Source organism: Narcine bancroftii, chromosome 3, assembly GCF_036971445.1.
Source record: "Narcine bancroftii isolate sNarBan1 chromosome 3, sNarBan1.hap1, whole genome shotgun sequence".
NCBI classification, from domain to species: Eukaryota; Metazoa; Chordata; class Chondrichthyes; order Torpediniformes; family Narcinidae; genus Narcine; species Narcine bancroftii.
In genome coordinates this window covers 100,944,369-100,970,959 of record NC_091471.1, presented here as the reverse complement: position 1 = coordinate 100,970,959, position 26,591 = coordinate 100,944,369, and the positions used below count along the sequence as shown (strand labels likewise).

General features: G+C 37.2%; 1 protein-coding gene across 4 annotated transcripts in view; it reads left to right on the top strand.

Annotated features, from left to right (window-relative positions):
• LOC138757405 (mast/stem cell growth factor receptor Kit-like) overlaps window positions 1-26,591 on the top strand; it is a 101,032-nt gene that overhangs the window by 45,719 nt on the left and 28,722 nt on the right. For all 4 annotated transcript variants that reach the window (XM_069924655.1, XM_069924651.1, XM_069924653.1 and 1 more), the window contains 8 exons: window positions 934-1,120; window positions 1,972-2,087; window positions 3,695-3,809; window positions 9,768-9,955; window positions 10,603-10,709; window positions 10,793-10,919; window positions 12,784-12,888; window positions 12,973-13,083. In XM_069924655.1, the coding sequence (XP_069780756.1) occupies window positions 934-1,120; window positions 1,972-2,087; window positions 3,695-3,809; window positions 9,768-9,955; window positions 10,603-10,709; window positions 10,793-10,919; window positions 12,784-12,888; window positions 12,973-13,083 (1,056 nt within the window). The remainder of the gene's footprint in view (window positions 1-933; window positions 1,121-1,971; window positions 2,088-3,694; window positions 3,810-9,767; window positions 9,956-10,602; window positions 10,710-10,792; window positions 10,920-12,783; window positions 12,889-12,972; window positions 13,084-26,591) is intronic.

Below are 26,591 nucleotides of genomic sequence, written 5' to 3'. Positions count from 1 at the left end.
CACAACTTCAGCAATCCAGATACAATCTCGACTGTTGGTGCTGCCTGCATGTAGTTTGCATGTTCTCACCATGACTTTGTGAACGATTTTTTCAGGAGATCCATTATCCTTCCACAACCCAAGAAAGTTCATTGTGAATTACCTCTTGTATGTATACAACAGTTAATGAGAATATGGGGAGAACGAATTGAATAAATCAGTTTAGTGTTGGATTAGGTTGTTGGCACCGACTTGATGAACTGAACGGACTGATTCTGTGCTGGTTATGACTCTACTTCTAATAGTATGATGTTAAATCAAATGGTTACATTTTGTGCTTGAAGAAATTGTGCAATAAAATAATTACAGTCTCTCCCTGACCTACAACCTATGCTTCTTATGGCCATCCATACATACGACCGAAAAAAAACCCGGCTGCGTGCATGCAACAGTCACCGTCTCTCAGTTGCCATTCAGTAAGCTCACCAAAGAAGATGTCGAGCAAGAGGAAAATCCCATTCCCTGATGATAGATCTGGCAAACAAATCCAAACAAATCAAGTTCAGTTGATGAAAACTTTGATTAAATGTTTTAATTTTTGACTTCTACATGTTATGCTAACATTCTTCTGACTTGCGTCTATTTCGAGATACGACCGGTCGTTCAAAGGAACTCGGACATATGTCGGGGAATAGCAATGTTCCAACATGACTCCTGAATTCCTTACCATCTTGAGTTGCATTGGGCATACTAATTAAGGTGAAGCAGAAAATCAATGCATGTCTGAGCAGTATTATTGGCTAATGCTGAATTAAACAATGCATGCACACAATTTATGTTTTTTTTTCTAATTTATAAACTGCATTTATTTATTTCCTACAATTGATAGGTTTAAAATTGCAAGTTAATACCTTGCATGATCATTTTTTTTATCTTTGCTTTCTCTTCAACCAGCTGAAGGATATGTAAAGTTATCAACTCCAGAGAACAATACTTTTCATGTAGATATTGGAAAAAATCTGGTGCTAAAAGTGGAGTTTGATGCCTACCCTGCTCCTGATCAACAGTACTGGATTCACATGAAGGAGACATTACTTAACACATCAGATCATTACATGAAATCTGTGGAAAAGGGGAACAGGTATATCATACCCAAGTTAGATTAAACACACAAGTAAGATGTATTTCAAATATTTAACAGCAATAAGTGTTTCGTCTTCATTTCATATCATGGTTTATATGCTGCCAAACCTATCATTCCAACTTACTGGGCTGGATATTTTGGTCGTTTGCACAGTTGTTTGTAACATTTGCAGATATCATAGACTTCTGCACTGTATGTGTTTTCATCCAAAATGTGCAACACCCTTTGCAGAATGTCTGAGTATTCCACTAATTGACCTGATTGAAGAATCTTGGATAAGTAAAGAACATTAGAGCCTGAACAGAATATGACAGCTATTATTTAATTAGATGTAGAATGCAAAATAAAGAGATGAGAAAAGAAAAGAGGAAATAAGATTTACTCTTGTTAAATAATTTTTGAAAATAAATAATTAAAACTGGTGGAGTCTGAAAATGTATGAACATTTTATTGGAAGGTGAATGGTTTGGTATCAAAATGTCATAAAGGGCAAACTTACTTTCGAATGGACCAAAAAACTTTTTTTGACCTTACCCATGAAGAAAATATAAGAATTCATATAAGAATTTCAAATATTTTAATGTAGAACTTTTTTGGCAAGATTCTGCTTTCAAGCAGCTTTTGAAGGTGCAGGGTGCCAAGTTCTTGGTTTCACCCATGAATGATCTCAAAATTCCTTTGTAACTTAACCTTCAAAAACAGCGATTGCTGATAAGCTCCAATGTAAAATCCAGCCTAATAACCTACAAACATCATAGGTTTATTGAGGAAAAAAATGACTAATACTAAGTCCGGCTTTGTTTTTAATTAAAAGTCATGTTTTGTAATTACGTACATTTTTTTCATAGATACATAAGTGAACTTCATCTGGTCAGAGTAAAGGGAACAGAAGGAGGAACTTATACATTTTTTGCTTCAAACTCTGATTCCAGTTCATCAGTGGCATTTGATGTATACATAAACAGTAAGTTGAAGATGTAGCTGATGCCACAGGACAAAATCATGTGTTGGACAGGAGATCAATTGGTTCATTCATCGGTTCTAAACATTTATTTTTTACTATTGCCATGTACTATATTCATGGGTTAGTGGTTTTATCTGATTATCTAATTTTAATCTAAGTAGACTCTCATTATGAAATGATATAAAAAAAGATAATAAGGATTAGTAGATCAAATTTCCTCCTTTGTCAGAAGGATGATGATTTATGTAGGGCAGAAATTGAGTTCAAAGATATTTTACACCCTTTCTCAGTTTGAAATGGCTTGTTTGCCTTTGTGTTTTTAGAACATCTTTGTTCTTGATATTCATTCGGAATTGCACTTGATTAAAAATATTGATTTCCTCTCGTCCTGTTTTCAGTTCTTTGGTGAGAAGTTCAACAACCTCCCTTTAATATGTTTGATGATCAGATTGAATACCCATGACAGACAAGTTTTTTAGATGATTGTGATAATTAAGAACATCAGAATTATGTAACTTCATTTATTCTACTGTATATTTTTTGCACTGAGACTTTTTGATAAAGGATTCATTAACTAATACATTTAATTGCCTGAGATTTTTATCTAAAATTGTTAATAACACCATAAACAGAATTGTTTAAGACATTTTTTCTTATTCAATAGGATCATGCTACTTTGCAATGTGACTTCAGAGAAATTCTGTTAATTAATACTGATTTCCGATATGTGAACTCCTTATACTAACTCTAATCATGAACAGTTTCTTCAGAATTGAGTTGAGTTAAAAGTTGGCAATTTGAAGATCGATCCTTTTCCCATTTAAACATATGGAGATCCTACTTGTTTTTATAATCCATTCTGAAATTACACTTGGTCATTGAGAGATTATAAAGAGAACATTTGAATCATTTCAGAGTATTTTCATAGCTGGGAGACTTATTTAGTCTTTAAACCTTTCATGCTATACATGTTCTGACTAATTTGGTGTCCTCATCTCCATTCCCATGCCTAGTGGTAAAGAGTCCAGCTTACATGTTTGTTTAAGATACTTATATAATACCACATTTTCAACCTTTATGTTATTTGAGAAGTTTTTTTTCTCTATCTTTCTTTTCATCCTATCAGATTGATATACCTCAGGCTGATTTGATAGTTCCTATTTAATTAAATTCCCTGCAGTTTCATAATTTTGTATGAGTTCACTTCAACGTAATGCCTTCCATGAGTTTAGATAGTACTATATATAATTTATGATACATCATTAGATTATAGATATTTTTTGACTATTTTAACTCCAAAATCTCACTTTATGGATATCTGAAGTGCTAAAGAACTTTAAAAGGTGATCAAATGAAACATTCATAACTCAAGCAATTATATTGGTGGCTTAGCTGTAAGTACTCCCATGAAAATCAAAATTAAATCACAGATGCTAGAAATCTGTAATGAAGCCAGAAGATGCTGGGAGAAAAATAAATTCAAAGTGTCAGTCAGTATCTGTGAAAAGTGAAACTGTTAAAGTGAATTGAACTTGCAACCCGTAATCTCAGAAAAGTTTGAAGTGGTATAAAGCACATTGGATTGTTTTTACTTTGCTACTTTACAGGCCAACCAGAGATCATTATTCTTGAAGAATATAGGCCAGGCAAAATACGATGCGTGGCAGTGGGATATCCAGACCCACAAATAAAATGGATTCATTGTCCTGGGCAACAGAAACGGTGAGAAATTGCAATTTGCCTTATACAAATCATAAAGTTTCCGTTCAGACAAAACATAAAGAATTACAATAAAGTTTTGGTGAAAATACCCATTGTGGTCATTATCAGAGCAATTTTGAGTTTGGTATGTCTGGAAATCAACATCCTAACCTAAAATAGATAATTAGGGAACAGAATCAAATAAAGTCAATTAAAAATTGAGAACTGATAAGCATAAAGTTTAAATTATAATGAGCTGGATTTTATGATCAAACTGACTGTGAGATTCTGATAGTAACTGTTAAAGTATGCAGAAACAATTAAATATTGAAGTCCCATACTTTTTTGACTGTGATTTCCTGCTTCTCTATTATCCAGCATAATCTGCAGAAATATTCAATGACCTGGCAAGAATGTAAGATGTTTCTGGATTGTTAAAAGTTCTGAAAACTTACTGCTTTATTGTTTAGGATGTGAATTCTAAATTAAATATTTACCTGTAATTATTGCCTAGTAACCTTTCTGGATAGTGAAAAAAGAAATAGGAAGCATTTGTAATGTTGAAGAAGCTGAAAGCAGACAGATTTCTTAAGAAATGAATATAAAGGAAGCAGAAACAAACTAACAGGAATTTGGAGGGAGAGAGTGGGGTGGGGGTGGGGTTATAAGGAACTATATCTTGGTGAGTAGGATTTAGGATAACCCCAAAGCATTTTTTTTGTTGCATACATTAAAAATAAGAATGTAACTAGCGAGAGGGAAAGGAACTGAAGAACAAAGGAGGGAATTTATGCCTGGAGCCAGATGAAGTGGAGAAGGCACTAAATGAGTGTTTTGTATTGGTATTCACCAAGGACATGGACAATAATGAAATTAGGGAAGGGTATGATATCAAGATGGAGGTGGTGTTGGGTCTTTGGAAGAATATGATGATTATGGTTCCTGAGCCTTAAGGGATTTATCCAAGGTTAATGAGAGAGGCAAGGGAGGAGATTTCTGGGGCTTTGACAAACATCTTTCTGTCTTCTTTAGCCACAAGCAAAATTCCAGAGGACTAGAGAGTAGCTAATATTGTTCCTTTTGATTAAGAAACACAGTTGGTGAGAGCTTCCTTTTGTTCCTATTTCATTATTTGTTCCAAATGCTAATCTCTCTCTCCCAGAACAATTTTCAAATATGTTCTCTGCTTGTGATCAATTTTGTTATTCCCTGCAGTTCCAGGTCTATTTTTTAACCCTAAGAAATAATCAATCAGCATAATCAATTTATAGATCACACAATGCAAAACTAATGTCTTTAACATTAGTTTGTGTCTTTTAAAGCAAAATATTGGCCTGGAATTTTGTTTCTTGACACTTTGTTTGAAAAAGACTGACCATGAAGATCTAGAGATATGGACAACCATTAGTTGTAGGGCATCTCAGCCATCCAATAATGTTAATATCACCCACTAGCTGAGAAACCAGTCAAAGTGAACTATTAAGGGCTGAAACAAAGGTGCCTCCTTCACACCAGTTATTAACATTGAATCCCATTTATAAATAAATTCCTCTGCTGGATTTCTCTCCTATTTTATCCATCTCTATTTTGACCCACACTGGTTTTCCTGATCCCTCAAATAAAAAAGTAAGGAACCTCAATTGAGCTACTTGATAATATTTCTTAAAGTTAGGAAGTTGCAAACCTCCCAATTCATATTTCCATGTTAATTTTTCTATAGACACTCTTGACATTTTACATTTCCAAAGAAATTTTCTTATATGTTTAGAACTTTTGTGGTAACCATATAGGTAAAGTTTGAATGAGACATTGCATGCATGGAAAGAAATTCATCTTAATACAATTTACCCTACAAATACAATAGTGGTTTATCACAGAGAAAATCTTTTTGCGAGGCAAGTTTTTTTTCACCCAGAGAGTGCAGGAACCTACTGCCAGAGAAACTGATCAAGATGTTTAAGAGGTGTTTGGATAGGCTCATGAACAGGCAGGAAATGGCAGAATATAGGCCTTGTGCAGGAGAATGTGCAGTTTAGATTGGCATTATAGTAGGCACACATATGATTGGTGAAGAACCTGCTTCTGTGCTGACCTAGTTTATGTTTTATGTTCTATGTCTCAGCAATTTATTTTATAGAAGTACAATACAACTCTTCTTTAAAGTACTTTTAATATATTTCAGTTCTGCCTCATGAGTAAGTCATAATCTTCAGATGACCCTCTGTGAAAATGTGGAACAAAAAAATTGGCAGTTTACTTCCTGATTTACAATCAGTGGTACTACTCTGTATCTCTGACCATGGTCGCATGCACTGCCAGAATGAGACCTCTTGCAAATTAGAGGAACAATACCTCGTAATTTGTTTGAGCACCCTCTAATCAGATGGTATTCACATCGACTTCTCCAGTATCCAATTGCTCCACACCCTCTCTCTCTCCTCTCCCTCTCTCTCTCTCTCTCTCTCTCTCTCTCTCCCTCCCTCCTCTTTCTCTGTGTCTCCTTTTCTCCAGTTCTATAATCACAGAGCAACCCCTTACCCCAATCTTCTCACAATTCATCTCTTGTCCTCCTATCCATGTCCAACATCACCTTTTGCCTGTTGGCCTGTTCTCCTTCTCCCCTTAGCCTTTTTATGTAGGCATCTGCCTGCTTGTTGCTCATACCTTGACAAAGGGCTCATGCCCAAAATGTTGATGATATGTCTTTACCTCCTATGGACGCTGCGAGACCTGCTGAGTTCCATAAGCATTTCTGTGTCTTTAGGAAATCACAGCGTCTGCAGACTTCAGTGTTTCAGCCCTTAATAGTTCACTCTGACTGGTTACTAAGCTAGTGGGTGATATTAACATTATTGGATGCCCTACAACAATCGAACAACTGAAAAGTGGCAAAGCAGCAGGTATGGATGGAATCCCCCCAGAAGTCTGGAAGGCTGGCGGCAAAACTCTGCATGCCAAACTGCATGAGTTTTTCAAGCTTTGTTGGGACCAAGGTAAACTGCCTCAGGATCTTCGTGATGCCACCATCATCACCCTGTACAAAAACAAAGGCGAGAAATCAGACTGCTCAAACTACAGGGGAATCACGTTGCTCTCCATTGCAGGCAAAATCTTCGCTAGGATTCTACTAAATAGAATAATACCTAGTGTCGCCGAGAATATTCTCCCAGAATCACAGTGCGGCTTTCGCGCAAACAGAGGAACCACTGACATGGTCTTTGCCCTCAGACAGCTCCAAGAAAAGTGCAGAGAACAAAACAAAGGACTCTACATCACCTTTGTTGACCTCACCAAAGCCTTCGACACCGTGAGCAGGAAAGGGCTTTGGCAAATACTAGAGCGCATCGGATGTCCCCCAAAGTTCCTCAACATGATTATCCAACTGCACGAAAACCAACAAGGTCGGGTCAGATACAGCAATGAGCTCTCTGAACCCTTCTCCATTAACAATGGCGTGAAGCAAGGCTGTGTTCTCGCACCAACCCTCTTTTCAATCTTCTTCAGCATGATGCTGAACCAAGCCATGAAAGACCCCAACAATGAAGACGCTGTTTACATCCGGTACCGCACGGATGGCAGTCTCTTCAATCTGAGGCGCCTGCAAGCTCACACCAAGACACAAGAGAAACTTGTCCGTGAACTACTCTTTGCAGATGATGCCGCTTTAGTTGCCCATTCAGAGCCATCTCTTCAGCGCTTGACGTCCTGCTTTGCGGAAACTGCCAAAATGTTTGGCCTGGAAGTCAGCCTGAAGAAAACTGAGGTCCTCCATCAGCCAGCTCCCCACCATGACTACCAGCCCCCCCACATCTCCATCGGGCACACAAAACTCAAAACAGTCAACCAGTTTACCTATCTCGGCTGCACAATTTCATCGGATGCAAGGATCGACAACAAGATAGACAACAGAGTTGCCAAGGCAAATAGCACCTTTGGAAGACTACACAAAAGAGTCTGGAAAAACAACCAACTGAAAAACCTCACAAAGATAAGCGTATACAGAGCCGTTGTCATACCCACACTCCTGTTCGGCTCCGAATCATGGGTCCTCTACCGGCACCACCTACGGCTCCTAGAACGCTTCCACCAGCGTTGTCTCCGCTCCATCCTCAACATCCATTGGAGCGCTTACACCCCTAACGTCGAAGTACTCGAGATGGCAGAGGTCGACAACATCGAGTCCACGCTGCTGAAGATCCAGCTGCGCTGGATGGGTCACGTCTCCAGAATGGAGGACCATCGCCTTCCCAAGATCGTGTTATATGGCGAGCTCTCCACTGGCCACCGTGACAGAGGTGCACCAAAGAAAAAGTACAAGGACTGCCTAAAGAAATCTCTTGGTGCCTGCCACATTGACCACCGCCAGTGGGCTGATAACGCCTCAAACCGTGCATCTTGGCGCCTCACAGTTTGGCGGGCAGCAACCTCCTTTGAAGAAGACCGCAGAGCCCACCTCACTGACAAAAGGCAAAGGAGGAAAAACCCAACACCCAACCCCAACCAACCAATTTTCCCTTGCAACCGCTGCAATCGTGTCTGCCTGTCCCGCATCGGACTTGTCAGCCACAAACGAGCCTGCAGCTGACGTGGACTTTTTACCCCCTCCATAAATCTTCGTACGCGAAGCCAAGCCAAAGAAAACAACTAATGGTTGTCAATATCTCTAGATTTTCATGGTCAGTCTTTTTCAAAGTAAGTGTCAAGAAACAGAATTCCAGGCCAATATTTTGCTTTAAAAGACACAAACTAATGAAGTAGATATTAATTATATTTTCCTGCTGTGATACTTTGCATTGGGTGATCTATAAATTGATTGAAAGCTGATTGATTATTTCTTAGGGTTAAAAATAGACATGGAACTGCAGAGAATAACAAAACTGATCACAAGCAGAGAACATATTTGAAAATTGTTCTGGGAGAGAGATGTTACAACAGAATGGACATATTTTTTTCACAGTCTTAGGCCTTTTCTTCATTTTTAAGACACTTGAGCTTGTTTCAAAGGTGAACTTCGGTCCTTATGATGAAATTTAGATATCCAAATAAGGAAGAGCGAATTCTTTCTTGCTTTGCACTTCCACAATATCTTTCTCGCTTCTCCAAAAATATACCACAGCATCAAATCATTTTTTAAACTTTAATTATTAAAAACATTTATTGAACACTTGAGAAACAAATAAATATGTGATAGGAATAGAATATTTCTTCTTCATAAGCAAAATAAGAAATGTGGTCGTGCGCCACATACATAAAAATATAAAGAGTCACGGGCCAAATAATATTAAGCATGGCACTTTTCAACCACCGTTGGCTCCTTTAACAGGCCGTTTAAAGGCTGTACAGAGCTGATGGCAGTCAGACTGGGCAGTTGGAGCCTGTGGGGGAGTGCTGAGACTGCTTCCCGCTCTCCGCAGATCTGCTGCCTTTTTTTTCCTAAAGACCTACTTAAAAATGGACAATGGGCTGCAGTTGGCCCGGGGGCCATAGTTTGGCCACTCCTGAATTAAGCAATCTAACTGGTCTGACCTGCAGTAGTATATACAATGAATATTCTGGAATCCATGATTTTAATAATCTACAATTACAAACATCAATCCATTAGTTGTGCTTTGGGATTTCTGGCAGCTAAATGATGAACTTGAACAAATCATAATGTTGGTGTGGTTTGAATTGCCCTTGAATTTGCTCTCCAGCTGGTCAGCTTTGAAGGCACTTGAACACATCTTTGTAACACTTTCTTGTGTTACATGGTGGACTTAAAGTTTCCTGAATCCTCGGAGTGTCAGTCGTAGCAGATCAAGAGAATTCCTTTAGAAATAAGACCCAAAGCTAATGTGATTATTTTTAAAAATCCAATTATAACATGCAGTGATAAGATTATGCAAACAATGTAAATTCCGCTCTTTTATGACATTAGAATGATAAAACCAGATGGCAGTACTTTTATTTATCCCATTATGTTTTGGCGTTTGATTTCAGGTGCTCAGACACAGCCACTGCACCAGCAGAAGGACATTGGACAAATAGGATAATAGGTCAGCCCCGTTTTGGTCGGGTTAAAGTAGAAAGCATTCTTAACACCAATGAACTGAAGAACAACATTACTGTGGAGTGTCTGGCAAACAACAGCGTTGGCCAGAGTCAAATGATCTATCAGATAAAAGGAGGTAAATTTCTGATTGCAAGTACAAATCCAATCAAGATGACTGAAGTAAATGCTTTAATATCAAAATGCAAAGTGTGGATTAGAGGTTATCTATAGGTTATCAAATTGTTAATTGTGTGCTATAATGATTCCGGTTTGAAACTGTATGATATTAGTAACAAGAAGAAAGCTGAAAACTTACTCTGCATTCATTTAACATAAATCAATTTGACAACTATCCAGAAACTGCCAAAACAATGTAATGCTTTTAATATCCTGGCACTTAAATCTGTTGCTTTGTGAACTTCCCGTGCTTTAGCCCTTCCCTTTAGGGTATTATTTTGCTCCCATATCAGCATACAGCCTGTTGGATTTTTTTTCCCCTCCCAGCCATCTCCCATGTTTAATAGTGGCAGCTGGTTCCGTTTAATACAGTGAACCCTGTTGTTGACATCATTGGGATCAACTGGAGTATTTTCGTTTGTCCATTCATTTAATCCTGGACTCTTGCTCAGAAGCTGAGATGGAGTTTTATCTCTGTATTTTGATGACATTTATTTTAGTTTTCAAAGGAGCTTTATTGTCAAATAAATTTGTTTCTAGATGTATTGCAAACAGCATATCAAACCATGTTAATAACCAATAAAATTATTTTATTTCGCCTTACAGAAATAATGAAAACTCATCATCTCTTTACTCCGCTCTTGTCCCTGTTTGCTGCAGTAGCAGCCATATTATGTGTGATTTTAGTCATTCTGTTTTACAAATATCAACAGGTAAAATGCATCAAAGTTTACATTTTTTTATAGTTGCTTTGTATGATAAAAGTGATTAATAAAAAAATGTGATTTGTCTTTAGAAGCCAAGGTACCAGATTCAGTGGAAGGTAGTTGAAGGAATACATGGGAATAACTACACGTACATCGACCCAACACAGTTACCGTATGATGATAAATGGGAATTCCCCAGAGATAAGCTGCGTTTTGGTTGGTTGATATTTTGCTTGGTTGATTTGAATTGCGATGTGTTCAGCTCATCTGCATTGTCTTCACAATCCATCTATTTTAATAGACATTTTTTAAAAATGGGAAATAAAACTATCAGTTATTCAGTTGTCTTAAAATTTAGTCAAAAGGTTCAAACTGAATGTGCAGAATGCTTAACCAAATTTCGGAATTTATTGCCATGAATGTGTGTCATGAAATGAGTTGTTCTGGGGCAGCATCATGGCAAAATTACTATAAATTACATTTTAAAAAATCATTAGTACAAAAGAAGAGAAAAATGAGGTAGTGTCTGTGGATCAATGACCATTCAGAAATCTGATGGCAGAGGGGGAGATGCTGTTTTTGTCGTCAGGCTCCTGTGTCTCCTTCCTCATGATAGCGGTGAGAAGAGGACATTGTCTGGGTGGCAATGATCCTTCAGGATAGAGACTGCTTTCTTGAGACACCACCTCTAGTAGATGTCCTTAATGAATGAAAACTGACGCTCATGTTCACAACTCTCTGTAGTCTTGGTTCCTGGCCTGTGCAGTGGCATTTCCATACCAGACAGTGATGCAACCAGTCAGAATGCTCTCCATGGTACACCTGTAGATCTATTCAATCTCATTAAACTCCTTTTGAAGTATAGCTGCTGGCAAGCCTTCTTCATGATTGCATCAATGTGGAGAACCCATGACAGATCTTCAGAGATGTTGACACCCAGAAATTTGAAGTTCTTAATCCTTTCCACTGCTGACCTCTTAATGAGGACTAGTTCGTGTTCTCCATATTTTCCCCTCCTGAAGTCCATAATCAGTTCCTAATGTTGATTGAAAGGTTGTTGTTGTTACACCATTCAACTAGCTGATCTCTCTCATGCCAGTACACTTCCTCATTGATTCTATCAGCAAATTTGTAGATGGCATTTTAGATTTTAGGAATATACAAGGGTTGTGAGGATTGAATGCAGGGAATGAAAATTCAGGTTTTTGTCTATGAAAAAGATGTCATCAACATAAAAGAAAACTTTGAATAAGGAACCAAGGCAGAGTAGCAGGAAAGTGTTCTAAAGTATGAATATTTAGAGAAAATTATGAGCACAAAGTAAGAGATACATAAAGGGAGTGGGGAGGAGTGGGTGGGTAGAGGTGAAGCCTGGGGCATTGTGAGAACTACGTACATTAAAGAGCTATCACTGTAGTGAGAGGAGACAGAATGGATGGGGAGAATTATCAGGGCAATTTATCAGGGCAGTGTTCACACAGGAGATATGAGGAAAGAGCATATAAAAGGGGTGGCTGCTGGATAAGGACAGATATAAAATATTATCAAGATAGCTGACAGAAGACTGGTAGCAGGATAACCAGTACATCCACAAAAGTGATTATCTTCCCAAATAAAACAAATGCTTAATGGATGTGCAGGAGGTGTTATTTTGCATTGTTCAGCAAGTTTCTAATGTAGCTCAGTGAAATTTCACTGCAATGGGATCCAGAGGCAATTTTCATATAGGGAGTGGTGGGTGCCTGGAATACATTGCAGGGCTTGGGGGTGATTGTTGGTATAATAAGGACATTTATAAGACTCTTAGATGGACACATGGATGTAGAAAAATAGAGGTGTGAAGTAGATAAGGATTAGATTGTTGTGGAGTAGATTTATATACATCAGCACAATATCATGGTCCTGTAATGTGCTGTAAAGCTCTGTGTTCTATGCTCTGTGGTCTATTATTATCCTCTTTGTATCCTATTGAAAAGGATAAAACCTTGTAACTGAAACAGCGCAGTTTATATTTGTACAATTCTGGTTAATTAATTAATTAATATTAATCGAAACTGAAGAGAATGTTGCTTATTCTAAGGTAAAACCCTTGGTGCTGGAGCCTTTGGGAAGGTTGTGGAGGCTGCAGCTTATGGATTGACTAAAGCTGACACTATTTTGACGGTTGCAGTAAAGATGCTTAAACGTAAGTATAAATGTTAAATGTACTGTGTGCGTTTAAATTAATGGACCATAATGTAAATTGACAATTGTAAATCTGGCTTTGCAGCAAGTGCTCACTCCACAGAGAAGGAAGCTCTGATGTCTGAACTGAAAGTATTAAGTCATCTGGGGCAGCACATCAACATTGTCAACCTGCTGGGAGCATGCACTGTGGGAGGTCAGTTTATACAACTTGCGACTAAGCCTCCGTTACACACTTTAACCGAGCGAAGTTACCTTTATGGTGTAGAAATATTATGTGGCACTGCTATATTAGACTTGCACACATGATCTCAGTTGACATTGCACCATTGGAGGTGTTGCCTTTCACACCAGGCAATAAATCAAAACCTTGTTTTCCCCCCAAGTCGAAAAGAAAGATTCTATTCAAGGAGACCAAGGAGATTTCCCTGTTGTCCTGACCAATAATTATCTCCAATGGAAGACAAAAAGGCTGCTTGGTTATTTTAATGATGTTGGTTGTGGAAGCATGGAATGTTTAAGGTCTCTGCTACATTTCCCAAGATACAATAGTGCCCATCCTTTGAATACATCTCAATTAGCTATAAAGCAATTTTGGATATTTTTAGATGGTAAGAGACTCTATGTACATTGTTTCTTTATCAATATTTTTATTGAAATTAAAATTGAAATTCCCCATCAAAAAATAGGAATACATATTAAAAGTCACAAAATAGTACATTGAACTTAGATCATAGCAATTAATCCACGGTACCCCATATTCTCAATTAAACAAATTAAATTACAGTAATATTTTATTATAAAAAGATTTAAACCCACAACCAAAAACAAAGCTGTCTGGCAAGGAGAAGAGAAAAGAATCCCCAATCAAAATAATAAATGACCTTATTAGTCAACACTTCAGTATTCATGTCAAATCAGAGATTCTGAAAATAATTCAAAAAGGGTCCCAACAGTGTTTGAAAATTCAAATTCAAATCAGATATTGAGCATCTAATCTTCTCTAAATTTAAACGTGACATGACATCACGTAGCCATTGGGTATGAATAGGCAGAGCAATGTCCTTCAATATGAGCAACACTGCCCACCTAGCCATAAAAGAAGTAAAAGCTAACACATGCAAATCAGATGTTGTTTGAGTTATGCCACTCTCTCCAACAACTCCAAACAAGACAGTTAAAGGATTAGGCTTAATATTACAAAGTACAGAAAAAGTTTGAAATACTTCCTTTCAGTACTTCGCAAGGCTCTGGCATATGAATTAATAAAGAGCTACATTGTTGCCACGAGAAGATACATCTGCATAAAAATGAGATAATTTGACTTTGGATATGTAGGAGAGAGTGGTGGGCACATAAAGATGAGGTATTAACCAATTTGAAAATTACATTCCAAGTTTTTTCTGTTCCCAGGCTTTTTAAAAATTTTATCTAATGGATCATCTCTTATTCCCAATAACATTTCATAAATGTTGGATATTGAACCATTATACAAGGATTGTAAATTAAAAATTACATCTATTAAATTCTCATCAGTGATCATAGGAAATGTATGCAATTGAGATCACAAAAAAATCTCTAATCTGTAAAAAAAAACAAAAGATTATTTGGTAATCTATATTTAATGGATAATTATTCAAAAGAAGAAAGACTTCCTTCCAAAAATAAATCTTTAAAACATTTATGGCTAATCTGTACCATATTTTTAAAAGTTACATCAATCATGGGAGTTTAAAGAAATAATTAAGAAAAAGGACTAGAAAGAGAAAATCTCAATAAGTCAAAATGTTTTCTAAATTGTATCCAGATCCCCAAAGTATGTTTAACCACTGGGTTATCAGTTATTTTATTTAAAGATATAAGAAGTAAGGATCTGAGAATGGAAATAGTAGAACATTTTGTAACAGAATTAGATTCCGAAGAAACTCATACTGGACAGTGTTTATGATTAATGTAATATGACCAAAAAGTAAGATTTTGTATATTAACGGACCAATAATATTTGGTCAGACTAAACCTCCATTCTTTATAAGTTTTTGGAAAGAGACTTTGTTTAGGCAAGGATACTTATTCTTTCATATATAAGAAGATAAAATTGTGTCAAGGGAATCAAAAATGGACTTAGGAATAAAGGCAGGCAAAGCCTGGAAATGGATATAAATTTAGGTAATATATATTCATTTTAATAGAGTTGATTCTGCCAACCAATGATAAAGAAATGGGTGACCAATTTGATAACAGCCCGCTCACATGTTGGATTAAAGTTAGAAAATATTCTTTTAATATGTTTTTATCGTTTATAGTGATTGTTACACCCAAATAGGTAAATTAATTTCTTACAATTTTAAAGGAAGGTTAGTATTTATCAGTGTCAAATTATTCAAAAGAAAAAGTTAACTCTTATGTAGATTTAACTTATAACCTGAAAATTGACTGAAATGAGAAATTAAAGAAAACATAGAAGGAAATTAAGTCTCAAGATTAGAAATAAATAGCAATAAATCATCAGCATAATTTAAAACTTTGTGCCCTGTGACCTTCCTTAAAATACCAGTAATATCATCAGATTTTCAAAAATCAATAGCTAAGTCTTCTAAAGTTAGGTCAAAAAGCAATGGACTTAAAGGGCATCATTGTTTGGTTCCATGCTGAAAATTAAATGGTTTAGAATTCTGGAAGTTAGTAAGATCACATATAGTAACTTAATCCATTGAATAAAGTCGGCCCCAAAATTAAAACATTTCTTAAGTCTTAAATAAATAATTCCATTCTACCCATTCAAAAGCCTTCTCCGCATCCAGAGATATCACATATTCTGAAACCTCCTTAGGGGAGTATATAATATTTCATAAATAGCATATATTAAAATAGGTAGTGATTCTTAATAAATCCAGTCTGATCACTAGATATAATAAATGAGAAAATATTTTCAAGTCTACAAGCCAAAACGTTGGATAGAATTTTAGTGTCAATGATGAGTGGAGAAATTGGGTTGTACGAAGAGCAGTCAACTGGATTTTTATTCTTTTTAAGAACTAGTGAAATGGAAGCCTCATAAAAAGATTGTGGCAATTTGCCCAATTGAAAAGAATCAGGGAAAAAATACCAGAACATAGATAAGGTATAAGTAGTAAAGAAAAAGACATAAAATTCTCCAGAAATGCATCAGGACCTGGTAACTTCCCAGAATGTAATGAACATATAGCCTCAGCAATTATTCATATAAAATAGATTGATCCAATTTATTTTGGTTATCAGCAGACAATACAGGAATATTCAATTGATCTAAAAAAATATTCATTGCACGATTATCTTGAAAAGAATCTGAACTATACAGTTCATAATTTCATAATTTCGGAGTATCATAATTTCTAAATGATCAGTTCTCATAACAGCATTAGCTTTATAAATTTATTTGATTTATCATTTGGCTACTCAAGCTTTTAATTGATTGCTAATAGTTTACCTGTTTAATCTTCATTAATATAGAATTGACTTTTAGCTTTTAAAATTTTACTTTCAATTGGATGGATTAGAAGATGCTCATATTTAGTTTTAATTTCAAAATGCCACTTATGTCAAGTAGAGTCTGGAATCAGAACATACCTTTGATCTAATTGTTTCAGTTGGTTAGCAATATTAGTTTCCTAATGCTTGTAGTATAAGAGATAATTTGTCCCTAATATAAGCCTTAAAAACATCCCAAACAATAAGAAGTCTCTTCCATAGTATTTTTTTCCACAATAAAGAGTCATTTGTTCCTCCAAGAACTTAAAAAAATCTCTATCAGATAGTAGGGTTGAATTAAAATGCCAATGTTTATTTATTTGGGAGAGACCAGGAATGTTTAAAGATAGTAACTCAGGAGCATGGTGAGAAATACGTATATTTTTATATTCACAAAATTGAATTTATGGGATACTTTGACTATCAATTTAAAAATAGTCAAACCACGAATATGTATAATGAATGTGAAAAGAATGAATATACCCTATCTTCTGGATTTAAAAAAAACACCAGACATCAATAATACCACATTTTAAAACAAAAGATTGAATGAATAAAATTGATTTGTTTAAAGTGGCTGGCTTATGAGACAAATGATCTAAAACTGGTAGTTTTTCTCCTTGTAGTCATGTTAAAGACAGTTACAGTCATTAATCCAGTTAAATTCAGTAAACAGTTAGTCTCTACCCATCACTAATGAGTAAAAACTCAAATCAGGTAATAATTAAAAAAAGTTTAAAAAATCCATGGTCATCTACATTCCTTTGGCTTGGCTTTGCGAATGAAGATTTATGGAGGGGTAAAGTCCACGTCAGCTGGAGGCTCATTTGTGGCTGACAAGTCCGATGCGGGACAGGCAGACACGGTTGTAGATGTTGCAAGGGAAAATTGGTTGGTTGGGTTTTTCCTCCTTTGTCCTTTGACAGTGAGGTGGGCTCTGCGGTCTTCTTCAAAGGAGGTTGCTGCCCGCTGAACTGTGAGGCGCCAAGATGCACGGTTTGAGGCGATATCAGCCCACTGGCGGTGGTCAATGTGGCAGGCATCAAGAGCTTTCTTTAGGCAGTCCTTGTACCTCTTCTTTGGTGTATCTCTGTCTCGGTGACCAGTGGAGAGCTCTCCATATAACACGATCTTGGGAAGGCGATGGTCCTCCATTCTGGAGACGTGACCAACCCAGTGCAGTTGGATCTTCAGCAGCGTGGATTTGATGCTGTCGGCCTCTGCCATCTCGAGTACTTCGATGTTGGAGATGAAGTCGCTCCAATGAATGTTGAGGATGGAGCGGAGACAACGCTGGTGGAAGCGTTCTAGGAGCCGTAGGTGATGCCGGTAGAGGACCCATGATTCGGAGCCGAACAGGAGTGTGGGTATGACAACGGCTCTGTATACGCTAATCTTTGTGAGGTTTTTCAGTTGGTTGTTTTTCCAGACTCTATTGTGTAGTCTTCCAAAGGTGCTATTTGCCTTGGCAAGTCTGTTGTCTATCTTGTTGTCGATCCTTGCATCCGATGAAATTGTGCAGCCGAGATAGGTAAACTGGTTGACTGTTTTGAGGTTTGTGTGCCCGATGGAGATGTGGGGGGGCTGGTAGTCATGGTGGGGAGCTGGCTGATGGAGGACCTCAGTTTTCTTATTAGCAAACACCACCAATTTATTACATAATTTCCCTGTCATCATAACAAAGCAACCATTTGTGTCTGAGACAATATTCTGTTGAACAAAGGGAATTGTGTGATCTATATAAATCAATACCCCTCTGGATTTGGCCTGAAATGATGAGTGAAAATGCAGCCTGTTCCATCTTCCAAAAAGACATATGTTATTAATATTATATATATGTTTCTTGCAAAAATAAAATTGGGACCTTAAATTTTTTTAGTGTAAGCAAAAATCTTATTTTGTTTCAAAGAGTGACTTAACTTTTTAACATCAAAACTAAGTAAATGAATTATTTGATCCATTTTAATTCTTTAAAGAATAAGAAGCTAACAAATAGGGAACTAATATCAAACATACTAAGCAAGCATCAAAAGTAAAATACCCAAGAACAGGTGTGACTATACTAAGCCAAAACAATTTTGAAGGAAATATTAACATCCCACCCTTCCTCTACCCAAAACCAGAAAGCTGACCAAAAGACAGTCAGTGCACAGCTAACTAATTTACCCATCCTCCCAAAATTTCCTGCTGGCAAAACTCCAAAATTATAATGAAACCTTGAGAGTTTTCCAAAGCTAGTATAGTTTTTTTTTTTTTTTTAATATTAATTTTTTTATTTTTCACACCATAAATCACATTAGCCATGATATACACTATTTCTTTTTCACACATATACAGTGACTTTTTCTCCCCCCCCCCCTTTCCTCCCAAACCACCCCCCCACCCCCCCCCCTCTCATCCATTTTAGGTATACAATCTAGGTTGCATTAAGCCAGTCAGACAATGTTGTCATTCAACAAAATTACACCAGAAATTCTACTGAGTCCATTCTTTTCTTTCCTTCTACTTCCATCAACTTAGGTAATGTTTGTCCCCGGTAGGTTTTCGCTATTGTATTTAATGTAAGGCTCCTATACTTGTTCGAATATTTCAATATTATTTCTTAACCAATATGTTATTTTTTCTAATGGAATACATTTATTCATTTAAATTTGGTAGTTTCTTCCTTTTAATTTGGTTATGTATTCCATTAATATTTAAAGACATATAGTTCAGCGTAGCCCTTTTATATTTTGTTTATCTTCTCTTTCCGTTTTTCCATCATTACCTTTCCTCCTTTTCCATTTCTGTTTTCTTATTTTCAACTCTTTATAAGACAACATTCCTACAACATCTAACATTTTCCTTATTCTCCTATTTCTATCTTATTTATCCCCAATCTCCCCTTCACCTCCTGAGTTGTCCTTTATCCCTTGTCGGACAACCACATCTCCCCTCTCCATTTGGATTTGCGAATCCACTCGCAAGCGTCAACTGATTTTGCAGTGACCGCTATTTCCCCCCACCCCGCCTCCCCCAGAAAAGATTTCACTTTTCATATGTCACAAAGGTCCCTCTTTTAATTCCCTCCTTATTCTCTCTATTCCATTACCTTCCCTTATTAATTCTTGTCTATACTATCTATATTTTCCTCTAAGTACAGATACATTCATGTATGCTCATTGTCTCTATTCACTCTTATACCTCTTTACCTGCATACATATGCAGTTGCGCACTTTTGCTCGGCTCTGCGAGCCATTTTTGTAGTCCATTATTTACCGACCTGAGGGAGCGGGTTTCTCTCTCCGCAGCGGGCCTCTTCGGACAGGTAAGGCCTTCACCTTTTTCCTCCTTTGTCTTCTCTTCCTCTCTTCTTACCGTTGCTTTCGACTTTTCTTTTTTTGTCGCCATCTTCTTTCCACCTTTATACTCACTTTTCTGTAACTTTTATTTCTGTGCCTTTGTGTTTTCTCTTGTTTTTCCCGACTTTTCTGGAGAGGGCTGGAGTTCACCGTCCGGCCACTACTCCATCACGTGACTCCTCCCAAAGCTAGTATAGTTGATGCTAAGAACAGAAACTGATAATGCTATTATGTTTCCATAATAAAACAACACACATTGCCAATTAAGAAGAGAAAAAGAAAACACAACTATTAAAAGGTTAATTTAAATAGTTATTTCAAAATCAAAAACAAAAAGTTTGGCATTTTATAAACACAATTATTTATTAATTAAAATAGTTAATTCAGAATTAAAGAACTTAACATTTTATAAGCTAAATGATATAATTGTCAAAAGCAAACTCTGCTCAAAATGTACAAGCACTAAGGCATTAACTCATCTAAACCTTATTCTAATAGTTAAGCATTAAACAAATTCAAGAAGTAAAACAGCTACAAGAATTAGAGAGTCTGTTACTGAGAAGGAGAAATAGTAGATGTTAGCTATGCTTCCAAGAATTTCTGGACTTCGTCAACAGTATGAAACCACTTCTTAGAATTGTTCTTCAGTGTAATTTGAAGGCATTTTGGGAAAACAAGCTTTAAACCTTGATGGTAGCATTCCGGCATAATCTTTTTGCATTTGACATGTTCACTCATAATCTCAAATGGGTAGTTTTTGGTGACACCGATCTTCTGACTTTTGTAATCAATTCTTCCTCTGTGATGAGCTTCACATAATAAAAGCTCTTCTTGAAATTCATGAAAGCACACTACAGTATAACCGAACAAGGTCTCTGACCTGGAACTGGTTTAGGAATCAACGATCTGTGTGCACGATCTATCACAGGAAGAGTCGGCAGAACTGTGGATCCAAACAATTCAATCAGAAAACTTGCAAAAGGTTTACTAGACTGGCTACTCTCAGTTGACTCTTCCAAATCCAGAGTTCTTCTGCTTCTGCTTTATAAATTAATAATCTTCTGGGTTAATTTTTCATTAGATTTTGAAAAGTTTTTACCAAGCTTTTGCATATCATCCATTCTTCCATCGAAAGCATTTTTGAGTTCTTCATTATCTTGAATACACTTACCATGTGCTTCTAAGATTTTTTGAAAATAATACAGTTAGGCATCCATCTGCTTCAATTCATTTCTGAATTGTTGTATTTCGTCAGAGGATATTTTTTCTATGTTGTTGAAGCAAATCCATGATAGACTCCAAAGTCACAGGAGAGCCCTCTTCCTTCCTAGTAATTTTACTCCTTGTAGCCATGTTAAAGACAGCTACAGTCATTAATCCAGTTAAGTTCAATAAACAATGGCTTTTTTTTTAAAATTTTTTATTTTTCACACCATAAATCACATTAGCCATGATATACACTATTTCTTTTTCACACATATACAGTGACTTTTTCTCCCCCCCCCTCCTCCCAAGCCACCCCCCCCACCCCCCCCTCTCATCCATTTTAGGTATACAATCTAGGTTGCATTAAGCCAGTCAGACAATGTTGTCATTCAACAAAAATACACCAGAAATTCTACTGAGTCCATTCTTTTCTTTCCTTCTCCTTCCATCAACTTAGGTAATGTTTGTCCCCGGTAGGTTTTCGCTATTGTATTTAATGTAAGGCTCCTATACTTGTTCGAATATTTCAATATTATTTCTTAACCTATATGTTATTTTTTCTAATGGAATACATTTATTCATTTAAATTTAGTAGTTTCTTCCTTTTAATTTGGTTATGTATTCCATTAATATTTAAAGTCATATAGTTCAGCGTAGCCCTTTTATATTTTGTTTATCTTCTCTTTCCGTTTTTCCATCATTACCTTTCCTCCTTTTCCATTTCTGTTTTCTTATTTTCAACTCTTTATAAGACAACATTCTTACAACATCCAACATTTTCCTTATTCTCCTATTTCTATCTTATTTATCCCCAATCTCCCCTTCCCCTCCTGAGTTGTCCTTTATCCCTTGTCGGACAACCACATCTCCCCTCTCCATTTGGATTTGCGAATCCACTCGCAAGCGTCAACTGATTTTGCAGTGACCGCTATTTCCCCCCACCCCGCCCCCCCCAGAAAAGATTTCACTTTTCATATGTCACAAAGGTCACTCTTTTAATTCCCTCCTTATTCTCTCTATTCCATTACCTTCCCTTATTAATTCTTGTCTATACTATCTATATTTTCCTCTAAGTACAGATACATTCACGTATGCACATTGTCTCTATTCACTCTTATACCTCTTTACCCGCATACATATCAATCGTGATCATTTTTACTCTCATTACCCGTCTTCATCCCTCAGTCTATTTTTGTCTTTACCCACATACATATCAATCGTGATCATTTTAACTCTCATTACCCGTCTTCCTCCCTCAGTCTATTTTTGTAATTGTTCTGCAAATTTTCGTGCTTCTTCTGGATCCGAGAATAGTCTGTTTTGTTGTCCTGGAATAAATATTTTCAATACCGCTGGATGCTTTAGTATAAATTTATACCCTTTCTTCCATAAAATCGCCTTTGCTGTATTGAACTCTTTTCTCTTCTTTAGGAGTTCAAAACTTATATCTGGATAAATGAAGATTTTTTGCCCTTTATACTCCAGTGGTTTGTTGCCCTCTCTTACTTTTTCCATTGTCTTCTCCAGTACCTTTTCTCTTGTAGTATATCTTAGGAATTTTACTACAATAGATCTTGGTTTTTGTTGTGGTTGTGGTTTAGAGGCCAATACTCTATGTGCCCTTTCTATTTCCATTTCTTGCTGTAGTTCTGGACATCCTAGGGTCTTAGGGATCCACTCTTTTATAAACTCCCTCATATTCTTGCCTTCTTCATCTTCCTTAAGGCCCACTATCTTTATGTTATTTCTTCTGTTATAATTTTCCATTGTATCTATTTTTTGAGCTAGTAGTTCTTGTGTCTCTTTAGTTTTTTTATTAGATTTCTCCAATTTCTTTTTTAAGTCTTCTACCTCCATTTCTGCTGCTACTGCCTGCTCTTCCATCTTGTCCATTTTCTTTCCCATTTCTGTTAAGGTCATCTCTATTTTATTCATTTTCTCTTCTGTGTTTATTCTTTTTCTTAAATCATTAAATTCCTGTGTTTGCCATTCTTTAAATGACTCCATGTATCCTTTAATAAGAGAAAGTATATCCTTTATCTTGCCTTTCTTTTCTTCTTCTATTTCACTGTACTCTTCCTCTTCCTCTTCTTCTTCCTCTGGGTTGGCCATCTGCTGTTTCTTTGGTGCCCTTTCCTTCTCTTCTTTCTTGTTTCTATTGTCTTCTGTGGTCTCTTCTTGCTGCAGGTGTTCTGCAGCTGTCGTTGCCGGCTGTGGAGATCGACTCCCCAGCTGGTCCCCCCTCCCGTTGGTGTGTTTTTTTTCATTCGCATTGCGCATGCGCAATTCATCGCGCATGCGCGGTTGCGCACTTCTACTCGGCTCAGCGAGCCATTTTTGTAGTCCATTATTTACCGACCTGAGGGAGCGGGTTTCTCTCTCCGCAGCGGGCCTCTTCGGACAGGTAAGGCCTTCACCTTTTTCCTCCTTTGTCTTCTCTTCCTCTCTTCTTACCGTTGCTTTCGATTTTTCTTTTTTTGTCGCCATCTTCTTTCCACCTTTATACTCACTTTTCTGTAACTTTTATTTCTGTGCCTTTGTGTTTTCCTTTGTTTTTCCCGACTTTTCTGGAGAGGGCTGGAGTTCACCGTCCGGCCACTACTCCATCACGTGACTCCTCCAATAAACAATGGCTTGATGGCGAAGGAAGAAGAGGTGTAATTCCGTCTTCCCCCAGTTGGACTGATAAATACCCGAATTAAAATACTTAAAAAGTCTGGAAAGTCTGCTCAGAAGTTGTCTGAATGTTAAAAGGCTACAATGGCTGCTAATACAAAGAAGTCAAGAGCACAGACTCAGAATAAACTTCCATTTAAAAGTATGGAAGAAATGAGGCCTACTTACCAAGTGGAATCCACAGAATCAATTAGACAGCTACTCAAACAACAGCATGTACCAGCTCGGCTAAGTATTACCCCGGCACCCTCAGTAGATGATGCCGGGCTTCTGATTCTTTCTTTCTATCAAGATCAGTGCGCCCGCGATGTTGGATGCACTGGAGAAGTGCCAGAATCGATTGAGTCAGCCCGAAAGCGCAATATTGCTGTGGGTCCCGGCGACACAGAGGCCCGAGGCAACGCATCGGAAGATGCGCATACGCGGGCTTCAGCGCTGCTGGGCATGTGTGGTGTGTCAAGAGTATACAAATTATTAGACAAGATTTGGGCTGTTGGAGAAGTTAGTCAGCAGCGCTCTGAGCATACCGGGTCTGGTTCTGCAGGTGTGCAGACCAGAAGTGAAGTTACAAGAACAACTGAATTAAAAGAACAACAGTTTAAAGCCTTGTCTCAAACTGAACAAACAGGAGAAGAAATACTAACTGCTGCTGAAGGGAAAGAAGGTCGGCCTCATGGTGAAACTAGTGATACTACCTTTGATGCTGTTTTTACAATTTTGGAATCTATAGCTCATCAAATGGGTAACATGTCAACACAAATGTCTACTCAGATTGGTCATGGATTTATGAATATGACTGAAAAAAAGAATAGTATTTGTGAAGAGGTTTCTGTGGTCAAAGCTGATGTTAATAGGTGCCTGAATATAGTGGATATAGTTCAAAATAATTTAAAAAAGATGGAAGGTGCCTTTCAAGTTTGTAAAGAACAAGTGGACAGAAATAAAGAAAAAATAGAAAAAGTGGAAGATTCTTTTGACGGATGGGAAATTCAGAAGAAGGACTTGTTGAAGAAAATAGACTCTTTGGAAAATCAAAGTCGCCGAAATAATGTTAAAATAGTGGGAATTCCTGAAGGAATTGAAGGTCTGGATCCAATAAAAAAAATTTAAAAATGGATCCCCAAAGCATTGGGATTGGATTTTTTCCCGGAAGGTTTGGAATTAGATAGAGCACATATGGGTCTACAAGGGAAACCATACAAGGGTCAACCTCCAATTGCTGTTTTGATTCGTTGTCTACGGTACCAAGATAGGGAAACTATATTGAGAGTTGCAGTTCAAAATGCTCATAGATATCAATCCCCGTTGATGGTACAAGGAAACAATGTTTTCTTCTACCCAGATTTAAGTCAAGAAATTATTAAAAGGTGTAAAGAATTTAATTCTGCTAAGGAAGTGCTTTGGAAGAAGGGTTATAAATTTTCTTTTATATACCCTGCAGTTTTGAAGATATTTTATGGGAACTTCCAATCATAGTTCTTTGAGAGGGATCATGATGCTCTAATTTTTGCCAGTTCTTTGCCAGACAGGGCTACTGAAAGGCATTCTTCACTTAAGAGTAAGATATCTAATAAGAAGAATGGAAATGGGAATGGGAAGACATCTCCGACTAATATGTCAAAAACTTGATAGATAATGATGATCCGGAGCAAGTTTTGGGACTGAAATCATTGATCCATATTCTTTGATGCTTGACAAAAATATGGTTTGAAAGCAGAATGATGGGTGTTGAAGGGTTTTGCTGTCCTGCCTTCCTTCAAAAACATATTGTCAGTCTGATGCCTGACTCCTTTCCTTTAAAACAATGATGTTCTAATTTCCCGACTGTGTCCCTAGCCTCCGAGAGGAGTGCCAATCCTAGAGATATTCAGTGGTCTCTTCCTTGAGTTGTTCATCCTTATATGCCTGATGTAAATATAAGGATGATGTCACTCTCCATGGAATCCATCTTTGGGATCATTGCAAGGCAAACTGGATCATGATGACTGAAAATAATTGTTAGGTACATCTAAAGCAGTCATATTTTAATAACCCAAGAGAAACACAATTGACTGCATGTGCCAGAATCTGGAGCAAAGCATAAACTTTTGGAAGGATCCCTCCTCCAATCAGCCTGATGTCATCATACTCATAGACAACAGCCCACACACTACCATCTCCATCCCTGGGAATGTCCAGTCCCACTAGCAGGACAGAGGGAATGGAACTGCACTGGGAGTCCTCAACATTGACTCCAGATCCAATAAAATCTTATGCCATCAGATTAAGGAAAAATGATCACCTACTGACCTCCTCAGCTACATTCCATGTAGAACACCACTTGGAGGAAGGACTGGTGTGGGCAACAGCTCAGAATGTAATATAGGTGGGAATGTAATATAGGTCCATCGCCAAATGGATGCATCGCTAGCCATATAAATACAAAGTATCCATAAACACAATGTGGCTACAAGAGCAAGCCAAAGGCTAGAAATGTGTTGTGGGTAGCTCACCTCCTAACACTTCAAAGCCCATCTATTATCTATAAGGCTCAAGTGTGATGGATTACTTAGCAGTTTCAACAACAATCCACAAGCCCAACAGCATAGAGGACATGGCCGTCTGATTGATAGGCAACAACCATTCCACCACTGATGTATAGTAGCAGCCATTTGTACCATCGATATAATGCATTGCTGCCACTCACCAAGACCCTTTAGACAGCACTTTCCAAACCCAAAATTTCTTCCAGCTACTATAAGTACAGCAAAATACCACCACCTGGAAGTTGCCCTTCAAGCCACACATGATCCAGTCCTGAAATATATTGCCATTCCTCACTGTCATTAGATCAAAATCCTGGAACTCCCTCCCCAACATCATTGTGGGTATTATATACACACCTCAAGGACTGCAGCACATCGAGAAGGCAGCTCACCACCACTTTCTCGAGGACAATTTAAGGATGGACAATTAAATGTTGCTTTAGCTTGCC